Here is a 13,371-nt window from a genome sequence, read left to right on the forward strand (position 1 = left end):
TTTATAGTTAATCACTAATATTTTTTAATCGCTTATATATTTTTTATAGTTAATCACTAATATTTTTTAATCGCTTATATATTTTTAATACTTAATTACTAATATTTTTTTCAGATTTAGTCAAAATCTTTTATATATATATATATATATATATATATATATCTAAATATATATATATATATATTTAAATAGATAGATAGATAGATAGATAGATAGCCGTCCACATACAGTACTGTTTCATTGTATCACAACTCATCAGTGTGGCTAGACTAGCCCTCTTCCCTAGCTGAGGACTATCATCGTGTTCTACCATTCGGCCTATGGGATCAGTGCTTGTAAATAACCTTAACAAATGCCCATTTAAAAAACACTCGCCCACTGCTTTTACAGTGCTAGAGCTGTTTGTTTAATACCTACAGACACTAGTGTTTTATCCTCTGTGCAGGAAATTATGATTGCCGCTGGTCATGGGATTCAAACCCAGCAGCAAAACCCTCTCTGTCTCCATTAGCAAGGAACAAACCGCAGGGCCATCGTCAGCCACAATTATATTCAAGTGAAATTAAACGTTTATAAAATCATATACGTTATACAAAAAGTGTCGACATCTTGCACGCAAGCCAAATGACTGATTTATTCATTTCAACAGATAGTGCTCAACTAATTAATTTTAATGCGTACAGACATATTATAACTAATTAATTTTAATAAGTACAGACATATTATAACTAATTAATTTTAATACGTACAGACATATTATATAACTAATTAATTTTAATAAGTACAGACATATTATAACTAATTAATTTTAATTGATCTTTATAGGTAACTCACAGCAGGGGTCCCCAGATGCCAGAAGGCTTCCTAACTCTACTATCATCTTTCCTTCAAATTGCTAGAGTTTGGAATTCTCTCCCTGTTTCCCTGACTGCACCAACATGCAGAAAATTTAAATGTAATGTAAACAAACATCTTGCTGCATAACCCCCCACCCCACCCCACCCCCCACTTAGGATGCCCCTATGCATATGGCTTCAAATCACAGGAGACTCTTAGGTCTCAGCGGCAATGTGCCTTGTTTGGAGTGAATTAAAATAAAAATTACAAATTTTAAATAATACAAAAAGAAAAGATATTTTAGTCACTATCAAAGGCGTTTTTATTTTGACCTTACAAACACAAGTACTTCAGTTAGCAGATATTCAAAAGGTATTGCTGATTTTTTTGCTGCTGTTTATTATTGTTGTTTATGATGATTATTGCTGTTTATGATGATTATTGTTGGCATCCGTTTATCTGATATCTTTCTATTAAAATATTCTTCCTAGAAGGAAATCAGATATTCACAGGAGGGACCACATGAAGATTGCCAATGTCCCTAAGTGAAAAGAATGACCTGGGTTTGAACATGGCACACCCAAGTTGTCAGTCCATGTCATTAATCACTGAGCCAGAGTCACCTCCCTGTTGCTATTGCTGAATTCCTTGCAATAATCTGACATGGTCAATAAATAAAGATTTCTTTTTTGATGTCAACAAAAAAAAAAAATCTCTCCATGATTGATCAGTTACAAATTAAAGAACCCATACACATCAGGATGTGAATAAACCAAGAGGGGCTTTTGTTTTAGGACAACACAACATCTTAATCCTCAAAGATTGTCCTTTTGACTACTCTACACTCTTTAACCCCTTATCCTTGAGTGGCCTATCGGTCTTGATAAGTGGTGACGCCTATGTAAAAAAAAAAAAAAAAAAAAGTAGCCTAATTAAAGTAAATAATATGCAGAACTTTAAGAGCTCCACCAGTCTGAAAGCCTTTCCCAGTTCAAGTGCCTAGAATTAGAGTTGGTTTCTGGATTTCTAAAAACCCACGCTTTAGTCCCTAGTAAAGCTGGTCCAGGTTGGATGGATAAAAAAGAAGACCTATTCTGCTTTGCTCCATATTTTTTTTTTTTTCTCTTTTTTGTTTTTTTGAAGACTTCATGAATTTTTATATGTAATATAATTATATGGATTGATATAAGTAACCAATATAGATCCCAATATTGCCAGTGAAAAATAGTGTCTAAAGCACGGCAACAGTAACAAGAAGGTGACGTTGGCCGAGTGGTTAACAACACGCCCTGACAACATGGGTGTGCCAAGTTCGAATCAAGGTTGTTCCAGAAACACTTTCACTTAGGGAAGTTAGCAACCTTCACGTGACCCCTCCCATAAGTACAATATCCTTCTAGAAAAAATTCTTAATAGAAACATATGGTGGTGGTGGGGGAGGGGGGATGAAAGCCAATAAAATCATTACAAATGATGCTTAACACCAACTATTGATTTTTATTCGCACCATTGCAAATTAAGTACAACTGAGAATAAAGAAGCAACATTTTACTGTCATAATCGTGGGTTTGCCACGTTTCAGCATTGCCATTTTGGCTCGACCAATCCAGTGTAGCGGATCTTGTGTGTGGCTGATTCGGCATCAAATTAGCGCTTTGTCATTATGGTCGAAGTGGGTATTTTTTTTTGGGGGGGGGGGTAAATTAATTCAGTAAACAAAGATATATTTTTTCTTTGAATAAGATTGAAATAAAAATTATTAAAAGAAAAAAAATATTTTATTTAAAAGAAAGAACTTAAAAATAACTGTTTTAAATAAACATAGTAATTTTTTTTTTAATGGACAATAATATTAAACAAATCACTATCGTTATCAAGCAGAAGTTTTTTTTTTTTTTCATTTTCTTTTTGTTCTTATCTATTCTAGTAACAGTTATTTTGTTTGTATTTGATTATTTAACAATTAATACAGCTTGACACTAATCTGTTTTACCAACTATTATTGCTACTTGGGATATATATATATATATATATATATATATATATATATATATAGTATGTGTGAGGACAACTTTTAACCTATATACTCAACAAATTTTTGATCTACAGACTTGAAATTTGGTACAAAGGGTATTCAGACATGTGGAAAACTTTTTAATCAGTTTTCATTCGAAAAAAAAGGCTTCTAATGGGGTCAAAAAATTGCTACGTTGGGGGTCATCGGATTTTTATTTGTTTGTCAACTGTTTCATGACTGGGCATGCATGAATTGTTCATATGACAGTGTTAAGAATAACTAGGTTTGGAAACACTTTTTAAAGATTGTGTCAAACTGGCCCAATGGTTATCGTACTTGATTCACTGTTTTTAGGTTCTGGTATCGATCTCAGCTCAAGTATTTTTTTTAACTTACAATAAATAAACTGCTTAGAAAAAACATAATAGTTGCATGCACATGTCTCAGTTTCTGTATTAATTAAAAAAATAGTTCTGTGTATTTTAGAACAAGACAACACCAGGCAGCCTGCTAGTATATATATATATATATATATATATATATATATATATATATATAAGTGTATAGATTGGTTTCCTAGAGGTAAATCTAATAAAACCCGCATGATTATTAAAGTGCTCAATGTGGAGGACAGAGCTAGTATATAGTCAGTTTATTATACAAACATTATTGGTTACATATGTGCATACATGTATCAGTGGAATCCTAATTAAAGGAGACAACCTCATCATATTTTGGTTTGATGAGGTTGTCTCTTTGAATTAGGATTCCACTGAAACATGTATGCATATATGTAACCAATAATGTTAAATGCTAGTTTAAAGTACATAATACTCATCTCCCTTGTTAAGAATGGGTGTCTAAATAATAATATTGGTATTGTAGCACAGTTAGTATTCTGCCTAAGTACCCGTTTGTTAACTGATAAGAGCATGATTAAGAAAGATATGTAATGTCTATCATATACAAAATAATTTGGGTGCACGAAATAGGATGTTTATTTTTTTTTTAATGTTTGAAACTTGGAAATGTAAGAATGAAGAATGGAAGTTCTTGACTATCATCCCTTTCCATAATGTAACAATGTTAATTGTTGTTGCATTTATTTTTTCATATTTTACTAAGTTTGTGTAAAATTCCGGACAGACAATGGCAACAATGACAGCAGCAATGATGATAAGAAAAAAGATAAAAAAGAATTTTTTTTTTTTTTTTAATTTCAGTTCTGACATGCGATTCCTTTATCACGGCAGAAGTAAGCATATAAATGTAGATATTATTGTGCGACATTCGTTAACGTTATTGTTTTTGTTAATGCCATATTGTTTAGTTTTGTTAATGCCATATTGTTTAGTTTTGTTAATGCCATATTGTTTAGTTTTGTTAATGCCATATTGTTTAGTTCTTGATAGGTTTTTTTTTAAATGTTTCAAATTCACTTGAACTGATAAACATATGTGAACAGCTAATAAAATTAACCGGAACTTAATAATGAATTGTGAAGGGAGGGATTTGTATTTAGATAGAGTAGTCGAAAGAACGAATGCTAAATGTACGGAATAAGAAAGTAAACATGGACAGTGCAGGAGTGAAAAAATGTGACAAATGTAGAAAAATTCCCGGTCTTGTCGAGGAGAGTGAACGGAGAAAATACTGAGTGAGTAAGCATCTTACCACCTGTAAATATGACTTGCTTAAAAGAACAACTTTCCTCGGAAATATTATGGGAGTTTACAATATTGAATAAAATCAACTAATAATATCTGGAAAACATGCAGCAGATATTGGCAGGCAGTGTGACTATTTATATGTGGTGTCTGTGTTTTTTGCTAGAGGGGGAGAATTTTCTATTTTATAAATATAGAGATATGGTAGATAGGAATTGGATGTGTTGTCTTTGACAGGGATACCTTCTGTAAGAAAGCTGAATGTAGATACAGAGCAAAATTAAAGTTAGAATTTAAATAATCCAAACCAACTTTTCAGTTCAATTCAATAATTTATTTTGATCCCCAACACAAAAAAATACAGATTCTTCAGAAGTTAAAAACTATCTCACCACACAAATCAGCGTGAAGTAACTGTTATATCTTTTGATATGTGTTATTGGTTTAATAACCACTCAAAAATGATCAATTATTAACGTATAACTTTTAAAACATTTATTTAACAACTTACAGATTAAATGGTAGTGCAGAAGTCACTAACTACGTGATGATTACAAGTCTGTGATGGAGATGCATTTTTTGTTTACATCTCAAAATGTCATGACCAATGTTCTCTTCTCAAGGTAGATAATTCTGCCTTCTTTAGTCCAAGGGAAGTAACTATTATTTTTTTTTTTAGGTTGATACCTAACACGAAGAAAAGCAGTTTTTTTCTGTTAAAATATTTTTCTAAAAACAAGCACATTTAGTAAAATAAAAACAAAACAATTTAAGATCAGATGAGAAGATTCATTTAATATAGATCATTGTCTACTTGCGAAAAAACATCATTAATATAAGTAAAAAAAAAAAAAAACTTTGTTTTGTCTGTTTAAATTACTTAATAATCAAATTAGATGTTTTCGAATAATTGCTTGTTCTTTTTACTATTAATTATTTGTAAATTGTTGTCTTTTTAATTTTGGAAATCTGAACATAAAGTCACTCATCAAAAAAAAAATCAATTTTCTCATTTTTTTTTACTGTTGTATCAGGTAAACTTGAATAAGCATTTTTTCATTTGTTTCGACTACATTTTTTAACGCAATTTTAAACACAAAATTGTCTGTTAATTAAATATCAACTACTCAAAAAATTACTTTTGTTGTTTTCTTCTCTGAATAATATGATGTTATTGGCTTAATAGATACAACCATGGACTATGAAATTAGCTGCACGGAGTTAAAATTCTAATTGATGTTGTGTGCTCCATTTCACACTAATAAACAGTAGAAACTAACAAACACCTGAATCCACTCTCTCTTCAGCTATAAGTAAAATAGTGTCAGTTACATTATTAGTCATTAGAAATAGGTGTTCTTTTTCTGCAATTAAATGACATAGACAATCCAATCATTGAATGAAAAATATTTTGGAAAATTTGGGAATAATTTCTACTTACTATGTTCGTTTGATGTGCGTTTTCTCTTGCGGATAAATGGTTCGTGGAACACCTCATAGAGGCGCTGTGCCTGAAATTGGAATAATAATAATAATAATAATAATAATAATAATAATAATAATAATAATAATACAGCAAGGAAGTGACGGTGGCTAAGTGGTTAATAACATAAACTAACAACCTGGATGTGCCGAGTTTTAATCCACTTCATTCCACATAAATACTTTCACTTAAGGATATTGACAACCTTCAAGTACCTGATGTGTTTCTAGAAAGAATTCTAACTGGAAAGATATCAGGGAAATGAATGCCAACAATGATATCAGCTGATTCATATGAAATAAATGGATGATTGCATAGGAGCAACAGCAAGAATAAGACGACTATGAAAAAAACATTTGAACAGAGACAGAATTTCTACTAACAGCTGCACAAAACAATGCCATCAGAAGGCACAACATAAAAACCAAGATAGATAAAACTCAGGAAAATAGTAAATGTAGACTTTGTGGACAAAGAAACAAAACAGTAAACCACATAATAAGCTTAAAACAAGCACAAAAAGGAATATAAAGACATAACTGGATTGATGAAGTAGTTCACTGGTAACTGTGTAAACTTTGAACATCCAGACAAATCTGCAATTGAAGAAAATAGAATTGTCAAAAAAAAAACACCCTATACATGGAGCTTGCCAGAGAGCTTAATATGGAACAAGAAGAAGACCAATAATAGGAGCACTAGCAACAGTTTTGAAAAATTTAGGAAAAAAACTAAGAGAAATTGGAATGAAAAGGAGGATTGACACCATAGAAAGCATGGTGCTAATGAAAACAGTTGAAATATAAAGAAAAATCCTTGAGTGCAATAATACACACCCAAAATCAGACAACACCAAATATTCACAGAAACAGAAAAATCACAATTTTTTACTCTCCTACAAAAAAATTGATTTGTGCCATAGAAAATGATCATGAAGGGTCAAGGAGAATGAAGAATCAGAGGAAGGAGAACATCATCCAGATGCCCCATGGGTGAGCACAGTGAGTACTTGAATCTTAATGAGTTTTATTGTCACTCAGATCTCAGAAACAAAAAAAACATCTGGTATCAGCAAGAAATCAATTGTAAACCGCTGTTGCGAGAATGTAAATTGATTTGCAATAGTTACCAAAAGATGCAGAGAGTGCTGAAAATCTGGAGAGACTTGTTGTCACTCAAACTCCAAGAAATACTACTTGTTTTTGTAAATGAGTAATCTCCAAGAATGACTTGTGTGAAAACTAATAACTAAATAATAATAATGAATAATAAATAATAGAGCATCTTTTCTTGCCTTGACAGAGTGCAAAAAGACTTTGGAATCTAGTGGGGGATGAACACTTCTCTTTCCTACAGCTCCTTCCATACAGAAGAGAGGTTACTAGTCTTTCTCTACTCTATTGTTATTTTCATGGTAGATGCTCGACTAAGCTCCAATGTACAGTACAACCCTGTAAAACATATAAACTCGTCTAGCTACAACCATTGTAAATATTTTTCCTTTCTTCCTCTATGTACCTAAAACTAAACGGAACCTCCATGAGCAAAATTCCTTTCCAAGAACTATCTAACCGTGGAACACGATACTGCGGGGTTGCTTCCCAGCTGACTACAACATAGTCATTTTCAAGTCTAATGTTGATAAGTTCTTGTTGATCCGTCCTCTTAGGTAATCAAATTCTGTCTCTCACAGTGTTGTCTCACGTTCCAACTGATCAATTCTTCAACCTTTATCCTTGAGTGGCTTTTGGGTCTTGATAAGCTATAACTCGTTAGCCCATACCAAGTAAATAATAATAAATAATAATTGGACAAAAATCGGAGGCCTGCATTATTAATGCTGGAGTCCCTCAGGGGTCAATCCTTGGCCCAACTCTCTTTCTGATCTACATCAATGACTTCCATAAACACATACTTAAATCATTCGTTGACATCTATGCTGATGACACGACCATCTACGGCAACACATCAAAGGCTGTAAATGACAAAGTTCTCTCTGATTCTCTCTCCTCTGACCTCGAGCGCGTGGTTCAGTGGGGGAAGACGTGGCTGGTTACCTTTAATGCATCTAAAACCAAACTCCCATCCTTACATCATCAATGCTCTGATCCCCATCTGGCATCAATTGAAATGGACGGCTCTCATCTGGGAGAGGCCCCGTGTTTTGACAAGCTTCTGGGTTTGACCTTTACTCCTGATCTGAAATGGAACACGTACATCAAGTCTGTTGCCAAGGTCGCTGGAAAGATAGTGGGATCCTTCTACCGCTCCAGAAGATATCTCACTACTGATGCAATTCTCTATCTATATAAAAGCCAAGTACATCCAAGGATGGAATAATGCTACCATATCTGGGCAGTAGCTGCTAAAAACAGCCTATCCTGCCTTGACAGAGTACAAAATAGACTTCGTGGTTTAGTGGGGGATGCCCTTTTCTCTACCCTGCAACCTCTTTCCCACAGAAGAGACGTTGCGAGCCTATCCTTGTTTTATCATTATTTCCATGGCAGATGCTCGTCTGAACTCCAATCTCTGGTCTCCCCCTCGCCAATCTTTCACGAAAAACACCCGTCTAGCTGAATCCACTGTGAAAAATTTCCCCCGCCCTTTATCTGTGCCTAAATCAAAACGTGGATTCCATGAACAAAGCTTCTTTCTTAGAACTGCAAGCCTGTGGAACTCTGTTCCGTCTGCCTGCTTCCCACCTGACTACAACTTGGATGTCTTCAAGTCCAACGTTAACAAATTCCTAATGAACCGCCCCCTTAAGTAAACACTTCATCAAATCTCCACACTAACGTAATGTACTTGCAATAACCCTTATCCCTGAGTGGCTTCCGGCCTTGATAAGTGGTGACCACTGTGTAAAAAAACAAAAACAAAATAATAATTCTTCTAAACAAAATAAAGCACGGTTGAAATCGTAAGTGTTACTGCAAAAAACACATCCAATCATACAAAATGGTTGGATAGAGAGGAAAAAAAAGTGCTTTATAAAATGTTTGATATTGTGTAAAAAACAAAAAAAAATTTGCCTGCAAAATGTCACATGACAAAGTAAATAAGTAAAATAATGATTTAAATAATAATTTTTTTTTAAACACTAATTTAGCAAAACCTGTGTCTAAACCTAAACGTAGATTCCATGAACAAAGCTTCTCTCTTAGAACTGTACACCTATGGAACTCTCTTCCGTTTACCTGCTTTCCAGCTTACTACAATATGGCCGTCTTCAAGTCCAATGTAAACAAGTTCTTGATGAGCCGTTTCCCTTAAGTAATCCAATTTACCAAATTTACACTTCTAACGATTACTATGATATTGTCCTTTTAACCAATGTACAATCTTTAACCCTTATCCTCGAGTGGCCTCTGGGCCTTGATAAGTGATGATTCCTTTGGAAAAAAAAAGTATCGTATACAAGCAATTCAGGAATAAGAACATTGAATAAACAGATAAAACTGTTCTTTTAGAACACATTAAAGATGCAAAATATTTTATTAAAAGAAAGAAGAAAAATATTATTCAATTTCTTTCTTTTTCCTTTTTTTTTTTTAAAGTTGAAATATTTCTGATTAATTTCCGGCCATAACAGGGTCTAGCTCCAGAGTTTCCGGCCATAACAGGTCCAGCTTCAGAGAGTGTCTTGCAAGTAAAATCCTTGTGTCGTTAAATCCAAGATGTGCTGCTGTTATTGTTGTTATTGATAGACGCAAGAAGTGTAAGCAAACATTTTTTTTTTTTTTTTTGTAAGCTTTTTTAGCATGTGTTCGCTTAAAGGTACAGGAATTGATATTGGTATTGAAGCACTTGAACGCATCATTAAAAATTTAAGAATTAAAAAAAAAATTTTAGAACACATTAAAGATGCAAAATATTTTCTTAAAAGAAGGAAGAAAATACCAATTCCTATAATTCAGGAATGTAACGGAAAATCATTTTAAGCTCATAACATTTGGTTTCTTGGCTCCCCAGATCTCAACCAATCATTGGACAATTGTGCATGTAATATTGGTGAGAAACAGTAAAGAATCTCTTAAAGTCTTCATAGTCATTTGTGGAACTTGCTTCCTGGCTGACTACAACTTGGTCGTCTTAAAATGCGATATTGCATGCGTTTTCTTAAATTGAAATGCACTGATTCTTGACTTGAAGTAGCACAATACTGACTTCACAATCTAGTACACGATGATCTACAGCCACTTTCACAGAGAAGAAATGCTTCTCTCTACTGTATCGCTACATTTATAGTAGTTACTCGACTGAGCTTCAATCTTACCCCAGTAAATAAAACATTCACAACAAGAACTCGCCTAGCAACAACCACGGCAAAGAAGTTTCATTTCTTTTTCTCTTTACCAAATTACAAACAGAACTTATATGAAGAAAGTTTGTTTCACAGAAAATTCTGTCTATAGAACAAAATACCACAAGACTGCTTCCCACCCGACTACAAATTCAAGTCTAATGTAAATAAATACGTTTTGAGCAATACTTTTGTACAATCAATTTTTTTTTTTAAGTAATCTTCTGCCTATTTCATCCATAATTTCTAATCCTCTCGTGGAGGCGATCATTATCAAACTGATGATCTCTTTGACTCTTGTCCTTGAATGGCCCCCAGGCCTTCATAAGGGGCAACCTATCGGTAAAGGAAAAGTCAGAGTAATGTCTAATATGAACAAGGACCACTTAAGTAAGCGATTCAGACTTTACATAGAAATCATTATGGAAGCAGAAATAAAATTTATTGAATAAAATTACAAACAATACTTTTAATCTTATGAGATGGTTTTTTTTTTTGTTTTTTTACTAAAACAAACATTATATCTGCTTCTAATAATCATCTACCTATATACTTATAAAGTTGAGTTTTTTTCTCGTTCTGACATTGATATCAAAAACCTACTTGTTCTATTTAAAAAATATTAAAACGAATTTCTTAATATACTCAGTCATAAATATACAATAACATGAGGGTTAATTAATTTGTATATTCCTTTGAAAAACGAACATTAATTAATTACTTATTTATTTCTTATCGTTTCTTATTATATGATTGGTTTCATTCCACTATTGCACTGAACTCTATTTATGCGTGGATTTTAAATTCTGCATAATTAAGTAGAATTTAAGATGAAAATGTTCTAGCAAACAGAAATATTTTCTATCTCTCTCTCTCTCTCTATCTATCTATCTATCTATCTATCTATCTATATATGTATGTAGTAAATAAATGACAAAAACTATATTCAAAAATTCATGATGTTGACCATCTTATAATTTATTCCTTTAATTCAGTTAACATTTACAATTCTTGATAGTATCTGTTTCGTAGCGCAAAATCAATCACTTAATTATTGTATCAATCAGTGAATCTATTTTAAATTCAAAATGGCGTAATGGAAACATATTAAAAGGTATTTGCTGCTTCTCTTCCAATTTTCGGATTTTAATCATGTCAAATCGCACTTCATTTCCGTTTGACGGGTTGATTGTTGCTATTTCTTCTGATGTGTTAAGGACATAATAGATTCACTGATTGATATAATAATCAAGTGATTGATTTTGCGCTACGAAACAGATACTGTCAAGAATTGTAAATGTCAACTGAATTAAAGGAATAAATTATAAGATGGTCAACATCATGAATTTTAGAATATAGTTTTTTGTCATTTATTCACTATATTGCACTGTAATTACATTAAGCTTCTTAAATAAGGATTGGTATATGTTATAAGAAAATATATTTCTACAGAAATAGGTAGTTGCCTGTCTAGCCACACTGATGAGCTATGATACAGCGAAACAGTACTGTATGTGGATGTGTGTGTGTGTGTGTGTGTATATATATATATATATATATAAAGTAACCTTGTTTCTTATACATATAAATGTGTTCTCAAATACTGCATGTTTCTATTTATTTGCCCCAATATGAGAACAGAGTCAGAAACATGGTTGGTTTTTAATGTGGGGAAAATCCAGCTGCGCAAAACTCTGGACTGATTCAGTCAAGAACGATTTCTCCTTCACTGATTGAAGACAGAAAAGGTGTAATATCAGAACAGATACTACATTTTGGTCAGAGCCAAAAGACCGTGCATATGCACGAAAGTTGCAAAAATATTCAGTGATTCTGATAATCCTTTTAAATCAAAATGTTTGTAGAATTTGTTATTGCGACTTAATTCTCTGATTAAAATCAAATGTCATAAGTGACCAATTATTTGGAGGTACACTTGACATTTCAACCTGACCGTGGCCTTTGTCGGAGACATCAAATTCTTTTAAGGTTATAAAAAAATAAGCATTAAAAAAAAAAAAAAATGACACACCAAACTTTGGAGCAAAATAATCAGAAGTAATTTATAAAATTTTCAACCAAGAAACTAATTTTTCTTTCATGGGTTGCCAGGCTAAATCGATAACAATAGATTAATTAATTAATTTATTTATTTCTCTCTCTCTCTCTCTCTCTCTCTCTCTCTCTCTCTCTCTCTCTCTCTCTCTCTCTCTCTCTCTTTGTTTATGATTCAATTTCACGTTGGGTCATGGTTTCGTTCATGCCAGAGTTTCAAAGCTTTGAAATGGTATGACAGATGCTATGTATGTATTTATTTACCTCTTCATCAGGAGGTTAGACACAGGGTCAAGCGCGGGTTTAATAAAAGTGTTCCTGTGGACTGAACTGGATTCGAACTTAGCATACCCAGGTTGTTAAACCATGTCATTAATCACTTAGCCACCGTCATTCTATCATTGCAGATATCATGTATGTATTAAGCACACAATTAAAATGAAATCTGAATGGAAGAGAAAATCAAGATGATAATACATACTAGTCTACCCGTTGGCCCTTAAAGGGTCAGATGAAAAATGTTCACAATAAAAAGTGATTTTGAGATTATATTGTCTTTTATTGTCTTAAGAAAACTTTTTTAAGTGATGAGAGAAAAAAAAATAAAACTATGAAAGCCTCCAGAGCACTACTGCAAACACTAATTAAAATTAAGGAAGCACTACTGAAACCAAGTTTCTACCTACCTCCTCCCCCTCTCCTGGAAGAGAAAATATTTTTAAGTAAGGCCTGAGAAAAAATAAATCGTTGGTATCCACTGGAGCGCTACTAAAAACAGTAAATATGGTTATAAATATGATTATAGTTATATTTTGTATATTTATATTTTAATCAGTTTTTTTTTTTTTTTTTAACTCAACGGGGTTAAATTTATTTGTAAAAAAAATAAAAAACGTTAAAATAAATTAAAACAAAAAAAATATTGTTGACCTTGTGTGGGCTTTGAATAGCAGCAGTGCCTTTAAGATCGGACTTAAGACAGGGCAGCTATGAAATAGGTAAGCAG

The 13,371-nt window shown here is 32.7% G+C and overlaps 1 protein-coding gene across 2 annotated transcripts in view; it reads right to left on the reverse strand.

Moving 5' to 3' along the window:
- Nucleotides 1–13,371, reverse strand: part of LOC145258606 (DNA excision repair protein ERCC-1-like) — a 108,036-nt gene that overhangs the window by 8,890 nt on the left and 85,775 nt on the right. For both annotated transcript variants that reach the window (XM_080116622.1, XM_080116623.1), the window contains exon 10: nucleotides 5,963–6,032. In XM_080116622.1, coding sequence (XP_079972748.1) covers nucleotides 5,963–6,032 — 70 coding nt within the window. The remainder of the gene's footprint in view (nucleotides 1–5,962; nucleotides 6,033–13,371) is intronic.

This window comes from Euprymna scolopes, chromosome 3 (assembly GCF_053919585.1).
Source record: "Euprymna scolopes isolate OS-2025 chromosome 3, ASM5391958v1, whole genome shotgun sequence".
NCBI classification, from domain to species: Eukaryota; Metazoa; Mollusca; class Cephalopoda; order Sepiida; family Sepiolidae; genus Euprymna; species Euprymna scolopes.